The sequence below is a fragment of the Capra hircus genome, chromosome 12 (assembly GCF_001704415.2).
Source record: "Capra hircus breed San Clemente chromosome 12, ASM170441v1, whole genome shotgun sequence".
Classification (NCBI taxonomy): domain Eukaryota; kingdom Metazoa; phylum Chordata; class Mammalia; order Artiodactyla; family Bovidae; genus Capra; species Capra hircus.
Window position 1 is genome coordinate 65060774 of NC_030819.1, and position 23117 is coordinate 65083890.

Consider the following 23117-nt stretch of genomic DNA (forward strand, 5'->3'; position numbering starts at 1 on the left):
TTATGGCAGCACAATTCAACGTACAAATACAAAAAATGCCTATGAGAAACGCTGGTTTTGCCTTCCCAGGATAAAACAAGGGTCTATCCTCATTTTAAACTTTTCTCTTCCTCTCCCCTTTTTCGCACCTGATAATTGTGTAGTATAGAGGAAAAAGTGAAAGAAAAGTGTTAGTCTTTCGGTGGTGTCCAGTTCTTTGCGATCCCATGGGCTGTGGCCGGCCAGGCTCCTCTGTCCATGGGATTCTTTAGGCAAGAGTACTGGAGTGAGTTGCCATTTCCTTCTCCAGGGAATCTTCTCAGGGATGGAACCTGCGTCTCTTGCATTGCAGGAAGAGTAGACCCTCAATTGCAGTTCCTTTTTGCAATCTGTGCCAACGTGGACATGTAACTACTGAGCCTGATAACTTCCCACTTCAGGGCGGTGACGGGGCAATGAGTATTAGTGAAAGGGAAATACACACGCTCTGGGTACAGCAGTGGGCGCTTATAACCCTCAGTAAACACACCAGACAACGCTTTTCTCCTCTGCTTTCCTCAATGCAGTGTGAGCGTCTAAAGAAGAGATCTATCTGCTACTGAGTAGAGACGTAGCAGGCCGACTCCTCTCACATGGTCAAGTCCAAGCCCAAGCCCAAGCACGCTGTTTAGGTTTGAAAACCCACGGACTCTGTCCAGAGAGGTCCTAACCGAAGTCTGGAGACGCAAGCCCCGCCTCTGCAACTGTAGCTCAGGCCCCGCCCCTCTGCGCCCATTGGCTCGTTCAATTCACGCCGAGCACCAATGGGCGGCCGCGCTGTCTAAGGCAGAGCCCGCGGGCCCAGAGGCAGAGAACAGAACAGCAGCGGCGTCCGCGGGAAGTCTACGCCGGAGACGCGTACCCCGCTGCCCCGAGCTGTGATGAGCACCCCAGCCATCCCCCAGGGCCTGCAGCTGAACCCGAGTCAGAGGGCCCAGTCCGCATTCAGAGGTGAGGCCCGCGGGGTGGCACGAGCCGGACCGTGGATCGTTTGCCTGAGGGGCCGGGGCGGCCGCGGGGGCGGGATGGCTCGGGCAAGGCCGTCAGGGCCGCGGGGCTGCAGACCGGCTTCCCTCGCCCCCAACCCCGGTACGGTTGTGTGAGAAACCCGCACAGGGCGCTTGGCCTCTCGCGGCCGCGTTCTCGGCGTTTATGAACTGGACAATCGGAGTGGTGCCCGCTGTGTGGTGTTAGTGTATGGGCTGAGCGTCTTGCGTACGGTCGTGACCCGCTGGCGGGGGAGACGCGCCGCAGGTGAGAGAATCCGTTTAGCCGGGGGGCAGGGTAGGTGCGAGTGTGCGGGGCTCCGGGCCCGCGGGGCGGGGCGGGGCGGGGCGGGGCGGGGCCAGGCCGGGCCGCGTCCGCCCGGGGAGCTGCGCCTGCGCAGGGCCCTCCCGCCTCCGGAGTCTGGAGTTCATTTCTGCAGCGAAGGTGTGCGCGTTTGATGCTTCAGATTGAAGGCATATTGCCTTCGAGTTAAGGGAGATCTAGAGTTGTCCACTCTCGCCTCCCGAGTCGGGAGTTCATTTCTGGAGCGAAGGGTGTGCGTATCTGATGCTTCGGATCGAACGCATGTTGCCTTCGAGTTCAGAGAAATCTCGAGTTGTCCGGGTCTTCAGAAATAATAGCTATTTCTTGGCCTATGGATGGGAAAACAAATTCTCACCCACTTCTGGTAAATTAGAACTTGGAGTCAAATGTCTCATCTCTACCATTTAGCTCTTGAAACTTGGCTTTCAGGAACTGTATGTCGACAGTGATGCTCTCCAGACTTGTCACTTTCGGACCCTAGGGAATGTTATTCTTGTACAGAGTGGTAATGGGGACCAGTTACAGGAACAGTCATTTAAAAATATGATTATTTTCCAAAGGCAGTATTGAAATTGGAAATTTTCGGTTATAGACAATGTGTGATTTCAAGTAGAATATTTTTCGAAGTTAAATCAGTATTTTATTTGGTGTTATTGTAGCTGATGTTGACCTGTAGCTCTTTTGTTATTTAGAGCAAAGAAGACAAAAACTCAAGGAGCATCTGTTAAAAAGAAAAACTTCCTTTGCCTGCAAACAGGAAAATCAGATGTTACTCAGGTGAGGTCAAATTTTTTTCAATTCACATCTGTCAAATTAGAGCTGTCTAGTAAAGATGTAATGTGAGCCACATGTGTAATTTAAAATTTTATAGTGGCCACATTTTTAAAGAGGAAATGAATTTTAATAACATTTTATTTAATCCAGTATTTTAATTTGCATTTCTTTATAATAGGTACTGTATTTATTGATATAGTTTGTCTTGATGAATGCTTCATACCCTTCTCCAGGGTGGAAACTTCTGCTTATATTTAGGACATAGAGCTGGCAGGACTTGGTGATGGATTAGCTGTGGGATATAAAAGAAAAAAATAGAGTCAGAGATGATCGTGAATGTCCAGGTTAAAGAAGGCTAAAGAGATATGACCGCTAAGTTCAATACCTGACTCTTATACTGTGTTTGATAGTGGAAAAGGAAATACTATGAAGGACATTATTAGGTCAGTTTTCAACTGTGAACAATAAGGTGGTAAATCAAGGTGAACTTAAGAATTTGATAACTGTTCTGTATTAACTTGAAAGGTTCTGGTAAAAAGTTGTATATATTCTACACATAGATATGTTCAGAAAGAGTGCAAATGATATTTCAAATGAGATAAAATGTTAACAGTAGGCAAATCTGGGTAAAGAATATATGCATGTTCTTTAAATTATTTATTATAATTTTGCAACTTTATATAAGTTTGGCATTGTTCCCAAATAAAAATTTTAAAAAATTTTTTGTACATTAATTAGTTTCTTTCAGTTCAGTTCAGTCACTCAGTTGTGTCCAACTTTGTGACCCCATGAATCACAGCACGCCAGGCCTCCCTGTCCATCACCAACTCCCGGAGTTCACTCAAACTCATGTCCATCGAGTCGGTGATGCCATCCAGCCATCTCATCCTCTGTCGTTCCCTTCTCCTCCTGCCCCCAATCCCTCCCAGCATCAGAGTCTTTTCCAATGAGTCAGCTCTTCACATGAGGTGGCCAAAGTACTGGAGTTTCAGCTTCAGCATCAGTCCTTCCAGTGATGGACTGGTTGGATCTCCTTGCAGTCCAAGGGACTCTCAAGAGTCTTCTCCAACACCACAGTTCAAAAACATCAATTCTTTGGCACTCAGCTTTCTTCACAGTCCAACTCTCACATCCATACATGACCACTGGAAAAACCATAGCCTTGACTAGATGGACCTTTGTTGGCAAAGTAATGTCTCTGCTTTTCAATATGCTATCTAGGTTGGTCATAACTTTCCTTCCAAGGAGTAAGCGTCCTTTAATTTCATGGCTGCAATCACCATCTGCAGTGATTTTGGAGCCCAAAAAAATAGTCTGACACTGTTTCCACTGTTTCCTCATCTATTTCCCATGAATTGATGGGACCAGATGCCATGATCTTCGTTTTCTGAATGTTGAGCTTTAAGCCAGCTTTTTCACTCTCCTCTTTCGCTTTCATCAAGAGGCTTTTTAGTTCCTCTTCAGTTTCTGCCATAAGGGTGGTGTCATCTGCATATCTGAGGTGATTGATATTTCTCCTGGCAATCTTGATTCCAGCTTGTGCTTCCTCCAGCCCAGCGTTTCTCATGATGTACTCTGCATAAAAGTTAAATAAGCAGGATGACAGTATACAGCCTTGCCATACTCCTTTTCCTATTTGGAACCAGTCTGTTGTTCCATGTCCTGTTCTAACTGTTTCTTCCTGACCTGCATATAGTTTCTTTACTTTAGAATAAACATTTTCTTTCACAAATCCCAATTTTTTTGTTCAAGACAAAAAGATGATCCTAGACTTTTGATTTGAATAACTGGGTGGATAGCGATCCTGTATATTGAGATGGGAAGCGTGAGGGAAGATTGGGAGAATCCAGAGCTCTGTTTGACCATGATAAGTTTGAGGTAGCAAGGAGACATCTAAGTGGAGATGCCAAACAGTGATGTGTCTGAAGTTCAGGGGTGAGAATTGGACTAGAGATAAAATCTTGGGAGTTGTCAGTGTGTAGATGGTATTTATTTAAGACCTTGAGGTGGAATTAAATTAATAGAGGGAAAGCAGAGAAAGAACATTAATTCAAATGTGACTGTGACTCTCAAGTACTTATTTAAATAAGGAATCCAACTGGGTTATGGGGTTTAGAGTACTCATACATAATGGTAAGAAAAGGACATTCTAAATTCAACTATAGAGCTCTCAAACTCTGTTGACCATAAAATATACATTTTGTTCACATTTTTATATCTCTGAAGTTGAAATCTGACTTAGAATCGAAGGGATGTCCAACTGACCCTATTTTTCCCCACTTCATTCACAGACTACGAAATCACTTGCTCAGAGAGTCTCACGGCCTGTACTAACTCTGTAAAAAGAAGTTTGGGTTTAATTCTTTTTTTTTTTTTTGCAATTGAATGATAATTGCTTTACAGAATTTTGTTGTTTTGTGTTAAACGTCAACATGAATCAGCCAGAGGTACACATATATCCCCTACCTTTTGAAACCTCCCTCCCATCTCTCTCTGCATCCCACCCTTCTAGGTTGATACAGAGCCCCTGTTTGAGTTTCCTGAGCCATACAGCAAATTCCCATTGGCTGTCTTTTACATATGCTAATATAAGTTTCCATGTTATTCTTTCCATACATCTCACTCTGTCCTCTCCTCTCCCCATGTCCATAAGTCTATTCTTCATGTCTCCGTTAGTGAAGTCGGTTAGTTGTATCCTACTCTTTGCAACTCTGTGGACTGTAGCCTACCAGGCTCCTCTGTCCATAGGATTCTCCAGGCAAGAATACTGGAGTGGGTTGCCATTGCCTTCTCCAGGGGATCTTCCCAACCCAGGAATTGAACCCGGGTCTCCCACATTGCAGGCAGACGTTTTAGCCTCTGAGCCACTAGGGAAGCCCCATCGCTGCCCTGTATATAAATTCTTCAGTACCATTTTTCTAGGTTCTGTATATGTGCATTGGAATATATTTGTCTTTCTCTTTCTGACTCACTTCGTTCTGTATAATAGGTTCTAGGTTCATCCACCTCATCAGAACTGACTCAAATACGTTCCATTTTATGGCTGAGTAATATTACATTGTGTTTATGTACCACAACTTCTTTATCCATTCATCTGTCCATGGACGTCTAGGTTGCTTCCATGTTCTAGCTATTGTAAATAGTGCTGCAGTGAACAATGGGATACATGTGTCTTTTTCAATTTTGGTTTCCTCAGGATGTATGCCAGGAGTGGGATTGCTGGGTCATATGGTGGTTTTATTCCTAGTTTTTTAAGGAATCTCCATACTGTCTTCCATAGTGGCTGTATCAATTTACATTCACACCAACAGTGCAAGAGCATTCCCTTTTCTCCACACCCTCTCCAGCATTTATTGTTTGTAGACTTTTTGATGATGGCAGTTCTGACTGGTATGAGGTGGTATCTCATTGTGGTTTTGATTTGCATTTCTCTAATAATGAGCGATGTTGAGCATCTTTTCATGTGTTTGTTAGCCATCTGTAGGTCTTCTTTGGAGAAACGTCTATTTAGGTCTTTTTCCCACTTTTTGATTGGGTTGTTTGTTTTTCTGGTATTGAATTGTATGAGCTGCTTGTATATTTTGGAAATTAATCCTTTGTCATTTGTTTTATTTGCTTTTATTTTCTCCCATTCTGAAGGTTGTGTTTTCACCTTGCTTATAGTTTCCTTTGCTGTGCAAAAGCTTTTAAGTTTAATCAGGTCCCACTTCTTTACTTTTGTTTTTATTTCCTTTACCCTAGGAGGTGGGTTATAGAGGATCTTGCTTTGATTTATGTCATCAAGTATTCTATGTTTTCCTCTAAAAATTTTATAGTTTCTGGTCTTACATTTAGGTCTTTAATCCATTTTGAGTTTATCTTTGTGTATGGTGTTAGGAGGTGTTCTAACTTCATTCTTTTACATGTAGCTGTCCAGTTTTCCCAGCACCATTTATTGAAGAGGCTGTCCTTCCCCACTGTGTATTCTTGCCTTCTTTGTCAAAAATAAGGTACCCATAGGTGCATGGGTTTATTTCTGGGCTTTCTATCTTGTTCCATTGGTCTATGTTTCTGTTTTCATGCCAGTCCCATACTGTCCTGATGACCGTAGCTTTGTAGTATAATCTGAAGTCAGGAAGGTTGATTCCTCCAGCTCCATTCTTCTTTCTCAAGACTGCTTCAGCTATTCAGGGTCTTTTGTGTTTCCATATGAATTGTGAAATTTTTTGCTCTAGTTCTGTGAAAAATGCCATTGGTAATTTGATAGGAATCACACTCAATCTGTAGACTGCATTTGGTAGTATAGTCATTTTCACAATATTGATTCTTCCTACCCAGGAACATAGAGTATCTCTCCGTCTGTTTATGTCACCTTTGATTTCTTTCATCAGTGTCTTATAATTTTCTATGTACAGTTCTTTTGTCTCCTTATGTAAGTTTATTTCTAGATATTCTTTTTTGTTGCAGTGGTGAATGGGATCGATTCCTTAATTTTTCTGATTTTTCATTGTTAGTGTATAGAAATACAAGTGACTTCTGTATATTGATTTTGTATCCTGTAACTTTGTAAATTCACTGATTAGCTCTAGTAATTTTCTGATACTATCTCTAGGGTTTTCTATGTACAGTATCGTGTCATCTGCAAACAGTGAGAGCTTTACTTCTTCTTTTCTGATCTGGATTCCTTTTATTTCTTTTTCTTCTCTGATTGCTGTAGCTAGGACTTCCAAACTATGTTGAATAATAGAGGTGAAAGTGGACACCCTTGTCTTGTTCCTGATCTTAGGGGAATTGCTTTCAGTTTTTCATCATTGAAAATAATGCTTGCTGTAGGCTTATCATGTATGGCCTTTACTATGTTGAGGTAGGTTCCTTCTGTGCCCATTTTTTGAAGAGTTTTAATCATAAATGGGTGCTGAATTTTTTCAAAGGCTTTTTCTGCATCTATTGAGATTATCGTATGGTTTTTATCTTTTAATTTGTTAATATGGTGTATCACATCGATTGATTTGCGTATATTGAAGAATCCTTGCATTCCTGGAATAAACCCAACTTGATCATGGTGTGTGAGCTTTTTGATGTGTTGCTGAATTCTGTCTGCTAATGTTTTGTTGAGGATTTGTGCATCTATGTTCATCAGGGATATTGGCCTGTGGTTTTCTTTTTTTGTGTGTCTTTGGTTTTGGTATCAGGGTGATTGGTGGCCTCATAGAATTAAGTTTGGAAGTGTTCCTTCCTCTGTAATATTTTGAAAGAGTTTTTTGAAGGATAGGCATTAGCTCTTCTCAAAATGTTTGATAGAATTCTCCTGTGAAGCCATCTGGTCCTGGCCTTTTGTTTTTTGGAAGGTTTTTTTATCACAGCTTCAATTTCAGTGCTTGTAATTGGGTTGTTCATAATTTCTATTTCTTCCTGGTTCAGTCCTGGAAGATTGAACTTTTCTAAGAATCTGTCCATTTCTTCCAAGTTATCCATTTTATTTCCATATTGTTGTTCATAATAGTCTCTTATAATCCTTTGTATTTCTGCATTGTCTGTTGTAACCTCTCCTTTTTCATTTCTAATTGTGTTGATTTGATTCTTCTCTTTTTTTCTTGATGAGTCTGGCTAAAGGTTTGTCAATTTTGTTTATCTTCTCAAAGAACCAGCTTTTAGTTTTATTAATCTTTGCTATTGTTTCTTTCATTTTTTTTTTTCCCATTTATTTCTGCTTGGATCTTTATGTTTCTTTCCTTCTACTAATTTTTTGGGTTCTTTGTTCTTATTTTTCCAGTTGTTTTAGGTGTAAAGTTAGGTTGTCTATTCAATGTTTTTCTTGTTTCTTGAGGTAGGATTGTATTGCTATAAACTTCCCTCTTAGAACTACAGCAAAAGCTGCTCCCATATGTTTTGACTTGTGTTTTCATTGTCATTTGTTTCTAGAAATTTTTTGATTTCCATTTTGATTTCTTCAGGAACCTGTTGGTTATTTAGAAACGTGTTGTTTAATCTCCATGTGTTTATGTTTCTTACAGTTTTTTTCTTGTAATTGATATCTAGTCTCATAGCATTGTGATCAGAGAAGATGCTTGCTACAACTTCGGTTTTCTTAAATTTATTGAAGTTTGATCTGTGACCCAAAATGTGGTCTATCCTGGAGAATGTTCCATGTGCACTTGAGAAGAAGGTGTCTTCTTCTACATTTGGATGGAATGTCCTGAAGATACTAATGAGATCCAGCTCATCTAGTGTATCATTTAAGACTTCTGTTTTCTTATTAACTTTGTTTTGATGATCTGTGCACTGGTGTGAGTGGGGTGTTAAAGTCTCCTCCTATTATTGTGTTATTGTCCATTTCTCTTTTTGTGTCTGTTAGTGTTTGTCTTATGTACTGAGGTGCTCCTATGTGGGGTGCATAGATATTTACAATTGTTATGTCTTCCTTTTGGATCCATCCCTTGATCATTATGCAGTGTCTTTCCTTATATTTTGTAATCTTTATTTTAAAGTCTGTTTTGTCTGATACGAGGATTGCTACTCCAGCTTTCTTTTGCTTCCCATTTGCATGGAATATATTTTCCCATCCTCTCACTTTCCGTCTATATGTGTCTTTAGGTCTGAAGTGGGTTTCTTATAGACAGCATTTGTATGGGTCTTGTTTTTGTATCCATTCAGCCAGTCTGTGTCTTTTGGTTGGAGCATTGAATCCATTTACAGTTAAAGTAATTATTAATACATATGTCCCTGTTGACATTTTCTTAATTGTTTGGGGTTGATTTTGTAAATCTTTTTCTTTTTCTTGTATTTCTTGACTATATAAGCCCCTTTAACATCTGGTGTAAAGCAGGTACTGAATTCTCTTAACTTTTGCTTGTCTGAGAAACTTTTCATTTCTCCGTCAATTTTGAATGAGATCTTTGCTAGGTACAGTAATCTTGATTGCAGATGTTTCTTTTTCCCTTTCAGTACTTTAAATATATCCTGCCATTCCCTTCTGGCCTACAGAGTTTCTGCTGAAAGATCAGCTGTTAAGCATAAGGGGTTTCCCTTGTATGTTACTTGTTGCTTCTCCCTTGCTGCTTTTAATATTCTTTCTTTGTGTTTCATCTCTGTCAGTTTAATTATTATGTGTCTTGGCATATGCCTCCTTGGGTTTATCCTGTATGGGGCTCTTTATGCCTCTTGGACTTGATTGACTATTTCTTTTACCACGTTGGGGAAATTTTTATAATCTCTTCAAAATTTTTCTCATACTCTCTTTTTCTCTTCTTCTGGGACCCATATAATTTGAATGTTGGTGCGTTTGATATTGTTCCAGATGTCTCTGAGAATATCAGTTCTTTTCTGAAGTTATTTCCACCACTTTATCTTGCAGCTCACTGATTCATTATTCTGTTTCAGATATTCTGCTACTGATTCCTTCTAGAATATTTTTAAATTCATTAATTGTGTTATTTGTCTCTGTATGTTTATTCTTTAATTCTTCTAGGTCTTTGTTAATTGATTCTTGCATTTTCTCCATTTTGTTTTTAACTTATTGTGTTTGAAGTCTCCTTTTCCCAGGCTTTAAGGTTGAATTCTTTCTTCCTTTTGGTTTCTGCCCTTCTAAGGTTGGTCCAGTGGTTTGTGTAAGCTTCTTATAGGGTGAGATTTGTGCTGAGTCTTTGTTTGTTTTTCCTCTGAGGGGCAAGGCTGAGTGAGGTGGTGATCCTGCTGATGACTGGGTTTGTATTTTTGTTTTGTTTGTTGTTTAGATGAGGCCTCCTGCACAGTGAGCTACTGTTGGTTGGGAATTGTATTCAGGCGGTTTCCTTTGTGTGAGTTCTCACTGTTTGATACTCCCTGAGGTTACTCTGGTAGTCTAGGGTCAGTGCTCCCACTCCTAAGGCTCAAGGCTTGATCTCCGGTCAGGATCGAAGATTCTACAAGTGGTTTGTTACAGCATTAAGTGAGATGAAAACAAATATCCAAAAACGAGGGACCAAAGATGAACTCCAGACAAACGGCAGTTACAAAATCAGTCAAATAATAATTAGAATAATGGAATATACATATATTGTAATATAATATATGGAATATACCCATGAGCAAAATCAAAATAGTCCAACAAAAGTAAAGTACAATAGATTGACCCAGAGAACAAAGGAAATAAAAAATTATATTTACCAGTTAAGAATAAAACTAACTAAAGCACAAACTGGAAAACAAAACTAAAGCAAGGTGTCAAGTGGGTAATAAAGCAATGAAAACAAAACTAACAAATATTTTGAGAGGAAAGAAAAGAAAGAATAGATATGCAAAGTTAAATAGAGGTATATTAGGAAAGATTAATTGCAAGAGGAAAGAACAGTAGGAAAGGCAAACAAAGGAATAAATGTAGAAAAAAATAATGTTAAAAAATTTTAAGTTAAAATTATAAAAAAGAGAAAAGAAAAGAAAGAAGAAAGAAAAAAAGCATAACTCAACAGAATTGCAAAAGCCTAATGCAAAGGCAGAGGTTTGTAACAATAATAAAAATAAAAGTGTGCCTGAATATACACATATATACCCATAAGCAAAATGAAAACAGTCCAACAAAAATAAAATACAACAGATTGACCCAGCAGACAAAGGAAACCAAAAATTATCTCTACCAGAACAAAACTATCTAAAGAACAAACTGGAAAACAAAACTAAAGCGAGGTGCCAATTGGGGAATGAAGCAATGAAAACTAACAAATATGTTGAGAGAAAAAGAGAGAAAGAATAGATATGCAAGGCTAAACAGAGGCAGGTAAAGATGATTTATATACATTCAAGATTAACTGCAAGGAAAAAAGAACAGTAGGAAAAGCCAGCAAAGGAATAAATGTAGGAAAAATAATAATAGGTTTAAAAAATTTTTTAAAGAGAAAAGAAAAGAAAACTCACCAGAACTGCAAAAGCCCAATGTAGAGGCAGAGGTTTATACAACAATAAAAAATGTGACTGAGAAGAAAAAGAATAAAAAAGCTCAAAAGCTCAATTAGATTTCATAGTGCCAATAAAATCAACTACAAAAGAGGGGAGAAAAAAGAAAAAAAATACAAAAGACTCTACAGAACAAGTCAAAACATAAGAATAATAAATGTTTTTCTTGAGGCACTGCTGTCAGAGTTCTTTCCCTCCTCGGGAGTGACAGTCCACCTCACCTGCCTAGGATGCCCTCCAACACTGTGCTGATCCCTGGACCTGCTGCGGGCTCAGATGCTAATCTGGTCCTACTCTGTGTTCCTGCCTCCAATGTCCACAGCTGTCAGAACTAGTACGTTTTCTTTTGTGGGAGCTCTCAATGACCTTTTATATATTCCATAGATAGAGTCTACATAGTTGATCCTGTGGATTTAATCTGCAGCTGTACAGCTGCTGGGAAGGTTTTGGGTCTTCTTCCTTAGCCACACTGCCCCTGGGTTTCCATTGTGGTTTTATTCCCACCTCTGCATGTGGGTCATCCACTGGGGTTTACTCCTGAGGCTGCCCTGGAGGACTTGGGTTTGCCCCTGTGAGGGCCACATGTGGAGGTGGTGCATGGGTCACAGGGGTCCTGGCAGCACCAGGTACTCGGGAGTTGGCGGCTAGGGCAGCAGGGAATATCGTGCTCTAGAAGGATATGGCAACCTGCCCTGGCCAATACACTCCAGTATTCTTGCGTGGAGAACCCCTCCATGACAGAGAAGCCTGGCAGGCCACAGTCTACAGAGTTGCAGAGTTGGACACTACCAAAGCAACCCTGTGCGGAAAGACACAAGGCTTTTGTGCCTGTGGCAGCTCTGCCCCCGTGAGAGTTGAGCGTGAAGGTGGCGCAGCTGCTTGACTTGGGGGACCCTGGTGGCACCAGTATGCAGGGACACGGACTGCCTCTGTCACAGGAGTTATGGCCCTATCAGGGTCTTTTTTCAAGCCTCTTGTAGCTGGCGATCAGAAGGCTTCTTTGGCCAGTCTTTCTCTATAGCTCTGCTCCTTCAGGCACTTAGAGGGCTCCCTTGCCTGGGGTCCTTCTCTGTTGTTCGGTGCATCAGGCACATAGAGGGGCCCCCCCTGGCTGGGGCCCTACTCTATAGACTGGTGCATCAGGCACTTAAAGGGGCACCCTGGGTGGGATCCTGCTCTCTAGTTCAGTGCATCAGGCGTTTGATGGGCCAGCCTCTCTTGTTCAGCGGACAGTGCTGGCACGTGGTGGGAGAGAGGCTATGGTGATGGCTGCACCTCCTTCACGGGACTCAGCAGTATCGTCCTGCTTCCATGGCTGCCTGGCTTTCCTCCACAGGCATTTCCCACCACAGTCTCCTCCCTCACATCCCCTCAACCCATCTCTATGCAGTCAACAGCAGCCCTTGCCCTGGGATTGCTCCAGCTCCCAGCCTCTGCGCCTTCCAGGGGATCTATGGCCCTGTCTGGGGGATGTATGGCTGCAGCAAGGACTGTCTGAGTCTTATTCCGTTTAGGCTGCCACAGATCAGCTGTTTCACTCTCAGCCTTAAATGTTTCTCCTCTGACTCAGACAGTTGCCCCAGTGTGGGGATCAGACCCGTGTTGTAGTTCCCCCACCCACTTAGGGCAGGCCCAGTCCTAACTAACACTCCTGTTTTTCCTTCTAGCTCCTTCATTCTACTGAGTTTTGCATGGGTCTGTATATTCTTTACGCTGGTCAGGGACTCCTGTCCGCTCTCAGCTGGTGTTCTGCATGCACTTCTGTGTCTGAAGGTGTGTTCCTGATGTATCTGTGGAGGGAGAGAGACTCCACGTCCACCTACTCATCTGCCATCTTATTCCTAGGTTTAATTCTTGAAGAACCCTTTGCTTGGGATGTATAGTCTAAATGCAATGCCATCTAGAAACTAAAATACACATTAATTAATAAATTGTGTGTTTGAAAATTTTTGGATTTCTTTTGGGAGAGCTGTTTTAAAAGAATTTTTTTCAAGGTAAGTCTGGTACCAGGTACTTAAAACTAACCAAAGAAAGTGTTGCTTAACAAAGATTTTTGAAGACTTGTTTGAAAACTAGAGAATGGTTTAGAATGAGATTGTGGGGGGAGGGTTTAAGATCTTGTAAGAAAATATCTTTACTTTTTCCCTAGCCATGTTGTTTACGCTTTAAATCACCCTACAATAAAGAAAAGTTTTGCTTAGAACAAGTCAATCTCAGCTCAGTTCTTGCCTCAATTTAGAACTACCAAGTCAGAGAATAGTTACATGATCCTATACCTCCCCCCAAAAAGGAAGCATTATCTAAAAGCATGTGGATTTTCTTTTTTTTTTTAAGTGATGGAGATCAGAGAGTCAGGACATCTGAAGGCCAGATCCAAGAAGGGAAAAAAGTTCTGAAAATAAAGACAAAAATGGTAAGATACGGAGTAGCTCTCCATCCCTTTTCCCTCATCCCTAAAGAAGGTTTTTTCCCCTACACTCTTTCTAAAAGAAAGAAATTCTAAAATACTGATTTGTCTTAAATAACTCTTTTAGGCTGATAAAGAGAATGTCAGTAGACCTATCGGGATCAAAAATAATTTAACAGTGGAAAAAAACTGTATTCCTTTAAAACCTTCTAATGAATTAACCAATTCAACCATAGCCACGGATCCACCTAATTCTGAGGATAATAATCAAACTCTGCCATTGTTACCAGTTAAAGATGACCCCCAAGGTCAACATAGAACATTAAGCCAAACATTTCATCTTAAAAACAACAGTAAAAAAAACACAGTGATTACAGAAAAACCAAAGCACGATGCTAACGTGCCCAAGAAACCTGTGCTTGGAGCATATCGTGGCCAAATTGTTCAGTCTAAGATTAATTCCTTTAGAAAACCACTGCAAGTCAAAGATGAGAGTTCTGCAACAACCAAGAAACTTCCAGCAACTGTCTCTAAAGCCACAAAGCCTCAGCCTGGAGACGTCAGCAGCGTAACAGTGAAAAGTGATAGAGCCTCACATATGACATCTGCCACTAAATTTGCAAGCACTACATCTCAGATCCGACACCTTGTGCGACCTCCTATTAGAAGTCAAAACAATAAAGCCCAGGATGCCATGAAACCGGGCAGCAGCAGGATGTCAGCCAATGTCACAGTTCGGAAAGGGCCTCGAGAGAAAGAGTTAAACACAGTTTTGTCTAGCATCAAGACCAGTTCTTCGCAGGACATAAAAGGAGATAAGACACTATCAAAAAGCATGGCAGCTGGAATGGCAGCCAGGCCTACTTCATCTTCTAATACTAAACTGATAGAAAAGTCAAAGAGCGCTGAGCAGCGCAGACACACTACAGTGAAAGCAGCTGTTGACAGTAGATGGACTCAGCCCAGAGAAACTGCGGAGGAGAGAAAGTAAGTAGGTGTGATTTTATTAGCGCAATTTTCAGTAGAGTACCATTTGTAAGTTCAGCTTATCATTTCCTTGATATTAGAGTATTCAGGTCTTTTGTACATGGATTCTCTTCATATGCAGATCAGTCTAAGCCTATTTATATTGTGGAACAGTATATCCTAAGTTACTATGCTTGAGTATGTTTAATGGGGCTTCCCTGGTGGCTCAGTGGTAAAGAATCCACCTGCAATGCAGAAGACACAGGTTTGATCCCTGGGTCGGGAAGAAACCCTGCAGAAGGAAATGGCAACCCACTCCAGTATTCTTGCCAGGATAATCCCATGGACAGAGGAGCCTGGTGGGTTACAGTCCATGGGGTTGCAAAGAGTCGGATATGACTTAGCGACTAAAACCAAACCAAAACATGTTTAATTAGGTTGTTTTATGCAGTCAGAGTTAAAATGGTTAATGAAATTGGGAAACGATTTATAACCTCTCCATTTAAAAATGCATTCTTGGGGTCTTTGTGCATATAGTTAACATTGGTATGTTCCCTGTTTATCTTCAAACACGTGAACTATACATGTGCACTAGTGTAGGATTAAAGACTGGAAGTGGTGTTCAGCTTTTGGTGTGTTTGACAGAATTCTGTCATCAGTGTCACAGTAATGTTTATATGCTGCTTTTGACTGTAGAGCTCGTTTGAGTGAGTGGAAAGCTGGCAAAGGAAGAATTCTGAAGCGTCCTCCGAGCTCAGCAGTTACCCGGCCTGAGCCCGAAACACAAAATGAACAACCTGTTGGATCCTTCTGGACTACCATGGCAGAAGAAGATGAGCAACGACTGTTTACCGAAAAAGTGAACAAGACATTTTCCGAATGCCTGAACCTGATTAATGAGGTAGAGTCTTTATCTTATATTTGTTTATAGCTTATAACTTAATAGTTTATAAATTAAGTTTATAGCTTACAAATCACCTTCATCAGTGTTATCTCATTAAATTATATCATCAGTCTTTTTTGACCAATTAATGTGTCAGCAGTGTTATGGAGACTTAATTGTGAAATTGTGTGTCTTTAGCCTTTAATTAGGCTACATTCTAATTGAGTTCCTATAAATGTATCAAAAGGATACTTAGATTTTTTTTTTCCATTGAGTTTATAAATATTGTATTTCTCTAAGATATTAATATAGAGTGGGCTGGGGGTGGGTATTTGCTCTGATACTTCTGTTTTTTACATTCAATCAACATATTTACAAATTTTTGTTTTTTCTACTCATTCTATACTTTACCAAAGATTAGCAACACAAATTATTATCACAGATTAAATTTAACTAAAATATTTGCAAACCAAATCCCATTAATTTAAACCAACATGGTCTTGAACTATAGAATTTAATGATTTGGACCTGAATCCTATGAGTATGATAATTTCAGAGTGTGTGTGTGTGTGTGTGTGTGTGTGTGTGTGTGTATTTTTTTCTCCTGACTTCTCCTTAATCTTGCTTTGGTCACTCACTAGTGTCTAAACATAGCAAGACTAATGAATATACAGAGTGTGATTTCAAACCTTTCTCTGGTCTTTATGAATACCTTTAAACTTTTTGTAGTTCTGAAAGCCGGTGAAAATTATGGTCAGGGAAACTGATTCTATTCCTATCTACTCTACTGAGGTTTTTTATTGATACCATGGAATTTTCTGCCCAACTACTTACCTATATTTAGCTGTTAATTACATAAGCCATTACAGATTCATTTTTAAAATCTTACTATCAAAACCTGACAAAGATAATCAGGGAAAAAAACAAACTAGTGAGCTGTTTCCACAAGCATTTGGTAGGTTAAAAAATTATAAATAAAGTAATAACAAATAGGGACTCCCTTGGGGGTCCAGTGGCTAGGACCCTGCGCTCCCAATGGCAGGGAACCTGCGTTCCATTTCTGGTCGGGAAACTGGATCCCACTTGCTGCAACGAGAAGATCCCGCAAGCCACAGCGGAGACCAGGCACAGGCGGAAGGAAGTGTATATGGACACACACCAACAAATCGATTCCGTAACACACAAGAGGGCAGACACGAAGACTGAGCAGCGTGTCAGCTGTTTCTGTTACTAATTTTTTTCTCAACTAATGTTTCTTTTTTCTAACTCTTGACTGATCTACTTCTTGCTAACCATTCAGAATAAGTTTGGAGTGAGGAAAACAATGGTGACTATATTATGAATAATTTTCTACCAGCCTTTTTTTCTCTTTACCACTGATCCTGATTGTAGTAGGCTTACTTAATTGTTCATAGTTTGTAGACTAAACAGCATCATTCACTTTATTTCTTGCTGTTTTAGGGGTGCCCCAAAGAAGAAGTATTAGTTACACTAAATGACCTGATTAAAAATATTCCGGATGCCAAAAAGCTGGTTAAATATTGGATATGCCTTGCACATATTGAATCACTCACAAGTCCTATTGAAAATATTATCGCAATCTATGAGAAGGCCATTCTGGCAGGAGCTCAGGTGAGATGATAACTTACAGGTCATTATTATTTCAGTGTAAATAATTCAGAATTATTTTCACATCACCATATAACTTGATACAATTTTGCTTATTTATGTGGCAGTAATGAATGTTTAAAGACCATAGAATTACATATTATAGAGGCTGTTTCTTACCCTTCTAAAACTTGCTCATGTACTAGGGATAGTCAGACCTTAGAAAATGGATGTAAGCTGAAATATGCATTCCCTAAAATGTGATGTGAGAAATAGTTTACCACAACATGTCATTTTGGACATCCTCTAGTGGGGAAATCTACTGAAAGACTGAATTTTCAGTTTTAAAAAGTATTTATTTAATAGAAAGCAAATGGAATTAAATTAACTTTTAAAATGTTAGCAAGCTCTCTGACCAGAGAACTCTCACTTTACAAGTCTGTGGACTCCCATTTTTATGCCATATGTTTGGTCTAATCACATATAGAAAACGGCAATAAACTAATTTCCATATCTGTTACCTCTTCCCATTGTGCTACTACAAAAAAGCCCTGGGGTATAGAATAAGTCATATCTGAACTTTTATTTGGTTGGTTTTTTGTTTTTATGGGCAGATATTCCTAAATGTATTTCCTTCTGGCCAAGTTTCTCAGAAGTGCATTCTTAGAAATTGTTTACAAAGAGAGTTTTTAAAAACTTTAATTTTTCAGCCTTTCCTTAAGAAAGGTCTATATCCTTTAGTATCAGCAAAGCCAACAAATACTGTTTGATCTTTCACCTGAATTAAAATATCATATATTCAGCAGGTATTCTCTCTAAATGTGTAAGACACTTTGCTGAAGGATAACTGTATTCCACTGAACTTTACCTGGAAGAGAATGTTAGGTCCCTACAACATTGAGCCAGAAGGGACGTTACTTAATGGTGCTTATGACAGTATAGCTAGGATGCAAAACTAGAGCCAGGCATTCATAGAGAAAGCAGTAAAGAAATGTGAGACCAAAGCAGAAGTGGGGGAACTGGGATCAAAACTGGGCAAGGAAACTGAACACCTGATGGGTGAGTCCTTCAGGACTAAGTTCAAGAATTAACAATGCGACCCTGAGGTTCCCTTTTGTATCATACTTTGAATATACTCCATTAGTAGGCACTGTAGTTCAAGGGAATATAGTAAGTACTTACACTATATGACATTTAATGCGTAGTTACTGAACTGCTGAATTTTTGAATAAATGAAATGTTAGACTAATCTACTTTGAACTCTTCAAAGATGCATTTAATAGCATGTGAAACAAAAATATAACCATGGGCTGGAATGTAGGAGAAAAGGAATAAAGTAATACAAATTTAGAGTAAGAAATATAATCAGCTCTTTGATAGATATTAATAGTCTTAATTTGCTACTTGTTCATTCATTTTGTTCCTGTCAAGCAAGCAGTAATAGTTACCATAGGCTTAAGAAAAATTAACAGGGAAATCTTTTAAACTGATAAAGTTCTATCCCTTAACCCTGGTGGCTCAGAGGGTAAAGCATCTGCCTGCAATACGGGAGACCTGGGTCCAGTCCCTGGGTCCGGAAGATCCCCTGGAGAAGGAAATGGCAACCCACTCCAGTATTCTTGCCTAGAGAATCCCATGAACAGAGAAGCGTGGTGGGCTACAGTCCATGGGGTCACAAACAGTCGGACACGACTGAGTGACTTCACTTTCACTTTTCACTTTCATACCTTGGAGAAGGAAATGGCAACCCACTCCAGTGTTCTTGCCTGGAGAATCCCAGGGACGGGGGAGCCCAGTGGGCTGCTGTCTGTGGGGTCGCACAGAGTCGGACACGACTGAAATGACTTAGCAGCAGCAGCAGCAGCAAGAATTCTGAGAAAAATGGTCTAAGAACCATTGCTTTCTCTTAAAATATGTAACTTAATCACTGGTTTTAATATTTTCAACTTGGATAACCTAGTTAATGTCTGAGAATATAAAATTTATATGGGTCTGCTTTCTTCATTAAAATAAAATTAAGCCCATCGAAGAGATGCGACATACAATTGTTGACATTCTGACAAAGAAGAGTCAAGAAAAACTTAAATTTGGTAAGTTAGTTTCTTTTCTCTCCTTCAGGTAAATTGTGATTTAATTTTAAATTTCTTTGCTGAATTATTTTTATCTTTTTAAACTGTTTTTAATATTTAAGTTGGTTCTTTCCTCATACTTCTGTTGATTTACCTCTGAAATTCATTGACTCTACATAGTATAAGTAATTCTTAACTAGGAGATCTGGTTCAAAATTGTTATCATGTATCTGTGAAAGTTACCTCACCTGTCTAAGCCTTTTCCTGTCTTGATCAGGAAGATCTCCTGGAGTAGGGCATGGCAACCCACTCCAGTATTCTTGCCTGGAGAATCCCATGGACAGGAGCCTGGCAGGTTACGGTCCGTGGGTTGCAGAGAGTCGGACATGACTAATACTTCCACTTTTTTGACTAGGTGATCTCTATAAAGATTTTTTAGTTCAACAGAGAGTATTTCTATTTATGATTGCTATAATAAGTACCAGTGGCACATACAGGAGATGTATATGATCTGATCTTAAAGGTTGTATTTAATGAAGGAGCTTAAGAGGGAATGGGCTTCCCTGGTGGCTCAGATGGTAAAGAATCTGCCTGCCGTGCAGAGACCTGGGTTTGATCCCTGGGTCAGGAAGATCCCCTGGAGAAGGAATGGCAACCCACTCCAGTATTCTTGTCTGGAGAATCCCATGGACAGAGGAGTCTGACAGGCTACAGTCCGTGGGGTGCAAAGAATCAGACATGACTGAGCAACTAATACACGCGTGAAGAGGGAGTGATCGGGGTGACAGAAGGGAAGCCAGGAGAGACTAGTGCATCACAAACCAAGGGCAGAGGAAGGCCTAAGAATAGCCTAGCCCACTGAAATGGGTGAAGGGAGGTCAACAGACACAAACTACCAGTTACAAAATAAGCAAGTCCTGGGGATGCAAAATACAGTGTGGTATCTGAAGTAATAACACTGTATTGCATATTTGAAAGTTGTTGAGAGAGTAAACCTTAGAAGTCCTCATCACAAGAAAAAGATTTGTAACTCTGTATGGGGACAGATGTTATCAGTTCACAATGTATTGTGGTCATCATTTCACGATATATACCAATATCAAATCATTATGTTGTACACTTGAAACATATTATATGCCAATTATACTGCAGTTTTTTTAAAATTTATATATTCTAAGCACGCTGGCCCTTTAATTTTGTCCTAGTAGATCATTTTTAAGCTTCATACCAAGATTGTCTTCCTTCTGTCTTGTACTCATTTTTCAAGACCCCATGTAAATGTCATTTGTGAAGCCTTCCTTTGCCATCTCCCTGTCCCTCAAGCAAATTCAGTTATTTCTTTGTATGGGTTCTCGTGACCCTTTGTTTTTTTTAACCTCATGTATCGCATTTTCCACATAATTATTTTAAAGCATGTCCTTTCCACAGAATGTGAACTTCTTAAAGGGTGTGGATGATTTCCTTTTGGTATTCATTTCTGTAATCCCTGACACATAGGAAATATTAGATATTTGTTAAATAATTGTTAGCAGTATCTGCTTAGAAAAAGTAAATGGTTACAAGATGGCAGTGTGGTTCTTTGATTTTGCAAATTCGGCTAACTGTAAATAAACTTGTCTTCTGAATTTGTTCTTTATATTCAAACAAAAATTTTGTCTATAAATCTCTCTGTAGGAGAAAATATTGAGGAGACTTGTGCAGCCAAAGAAGAAATCCAAGAAGCCCACACTGATATAGGTGTTGATCTAGAACCAGAAAAACTGGAAATGGAAAATAAGCATCCTAGAAATGTGGTGTTTCAAGACTGTGAGAAAGAGGAAGATGACAAAGTAAAAGACCCAACCAGTGATGTTAAAACCCCAAGTACAAACACTAGGGCAGGTTGCTTAATTAAATATAATGTGTCTACTACGCCATACTTGCAGAGGTAAACTTTTAAAATGTAATGTGCTCTTGTTTTTATGCTTAGGGATCGTGCATGTGGTATTTTGAAATCTTTAAGCTCCCGATTAGAACTATTTGTTAATAGAAAGGTTTCAAACAAAATGTGAATGGAACATTTCACCTGTACTTGCTTTGCTTTTTCCTAAATATTACCATTTTAAAAAAGAAAAACTTTAATTTCTGGGTATTACTAATAACAGTGGGTTTTGGAATTGAGCAATTAGCCAGTTCTATAGGTATTCAAGTATCTAGTGTGTCCAAGTTGTAACAAACAACAAATGGAAAAATGAAAAAGTTCCTGATTTCAGGGAGCTGGCAGGCCCTCTCTGTAGGACAAGTCACATGGATAAATATTTAGTATAAAAATATGAAGTGAAAATGGAAATAATTTTGTGGGTCATTCTTTTTTAGCGTAAAAAAGAAGATGCAGTTTGATGAAACAAATTCAGCATATAAAGAGCTAAAGTTTCTAACGCCAGTTAGACGTTCTCGACGTCTTCAGGAGAAGACTTCTAAACTGCCAGATATGTTAAAAGACCATTATCCTTGCGTGTCTTCGTTGGAACAGTTAACAGAGTTGGGACGTGAAACTGATGCTTTCGTGTGCCGCCCCAACACAGCCCTGTGCAGAATGTTCTCTGAACATGACCCAACAGAAGAGGAGTGAAGTTCTAATAAGGAATGGAGTTATATTATATTCCAAGAGTGGTTGGCTGGTTGGTTGGTTGTGGTTTTGTATGTCCTTTAGGTCAGGAGTTGCCAAGCACCTAAGTATTCATGGCAGAAAGTTAATCCTGCCTTGTTGATCTCAACAGACCGAGTTTTTCTCTGAGATAGTGATTTGTTAAGGCCGAGTTAGCTCACCCTGTCGCCCAGTTCTGTGGTCTCCTGTGTCCCCGCCTGCTCACTGCCGCTCTCCATCAGCGCCGGTGGCTGCATCTGTGGTCTCTTGACTGCTTTCTTTTTATTATAGCCAAGGTCATAAGAAGGATAGTTAACTACTCCATTTCTAAGGGAAAATGATTTGTGGTAAGGAAGAAAACGTGCCAAAGCTGGTGGGTCTTTGGAACTTTAAATCTGAGTTCCTTTCTTAAGTTCCTTTTCTAACTTGACTATCTAAAATGCTAAAAAAATGTTGACCCCATCGCTTCGTTTGATAACAGTTTATATAGACTATTAAAATGGAATTAGAGAAGGAATATATACTGTTTCATAAATGTCATTCTAGTTTAAGTAGTATTTCTAAAATAACTAATAACTTCAAACTGATTTCTTCCTTGTGATGTTAATATAAAAACTTCACTGTTAAATCACATCTCCTAAAACATGATAATCATACACAGTAGTAGGACTCCTCTCACACATAAATACCACCAAGTAAAGCTGTTTTGAAAGTCTCCAAACTAATACCTAAGTGGCGTGTATCCTTCATCAGCTCTACAGTTTCAATAAGGATTTGGTCATTGTAAAAGATTAGATAGTTTTAAAACTGCATAATATGAATATAGTTAAAAATCACTACTTATTTATGTTCATGAATTCCATTTATATAATAGTGCCAATCTTTGTTCTATTTACTGTCTCACGTTCTAGAGAGTAGGAGTTTTATTCCTTTTAAACTATGTATCTACTATATATACAATAAAGTAAAATATCTCCATAACGATATTGGAATGATATTTCTTTCAACAAATATAAAATGCAATTTAAGCACACTGAGTAAGTTTGAACCCTTGCCTTTTGAAATACATTACAGTCAGACTGGACTTTAGGTTTTTCAGCACTTATAAAAAAAAGTGTGTGTTTAATGGTGTGTTTCCTTTTGAAAAATTAATCTGTTTATCAAAACTTTTACCTTATTCTTTTTTCATACTTTATATAAATGGTGCAAAACATGCCATTTTGAAAGAAATTTTCGAAATGTAGCTGGCCTGTACTGCCACCTTTACACAGTCCATACCATATGCGTTAGGCCATGTAACGTAGCTTATGATATCTCAGTGAAAGAGAGCTAAACTGTTATCTGTTTGAATAGGTTTTGTAGAGTGTGTTTTTTTCCTTCAACTGAGGGGAAATCTATCTAAATAGTCATAGTTCTAACACTTAAGAGATATAACTTCTTTTCATATGCTTAAGAAGTTGGGACTTCCCTGGTGGCTCAGAGGTTAAAGCATCTGCAACGCGGGAGACCTGGGTCGGGAAGATCCCCTGGAGAAGAAAATGGTAACCC

The 23117-nt window shown here is 39.5% G+C and overlaps 1 protein-coding gene across 1 annotated transcript; it reads left to right on the plus strand.

Moving 5' to 3' along the window:
• On the plus strand, positions 770–22551 carry CKAP2 (cytoskeleton associated protein 2). The gene is made up of 9 exons (XM_018056694.1): positions 770–969; positions 2022–2106; positions 13345–13423; positions 13545–14404; positions 15080–15284; positions 16728–16898; positions 18895–18964; positions 20618–20870; positions 21299–22551. Exons 1-9 carry the CDS (start codon positions 900–902, stop codon positions 21552–21554), a joined length of 2049 nt encoding a protein of 682 aa, XP_017912183.1. The 5' UTR covers positions 770–899; the 3' UTR covers positions 21555–22551.

Bases quoted from the DNA above. Each gene is read 5' to 3' on its own strand.
- CKAP2 (XM_018056694.1), top strand. From the start codon at position 900: ATGAGCACCCCAGCCATCCCCCAGGGCCTGCAGCTGAACCCGAGTCAG. The intron at 2,107-13,344 runs GTGAGGTCAAAT...TTTTTTTTTAAG, and splicing joins GAAAATCAGATGTTACTCAG to TGATGGAGATCAGAGAGTCA. The intron at 13,424-13,544 runs GTAAGATACGGA...TAACTCTTTTAG, and splicing joins TGAAAATAAAGACAAAAATG to GCTGATAAAGAGAATGTCAG.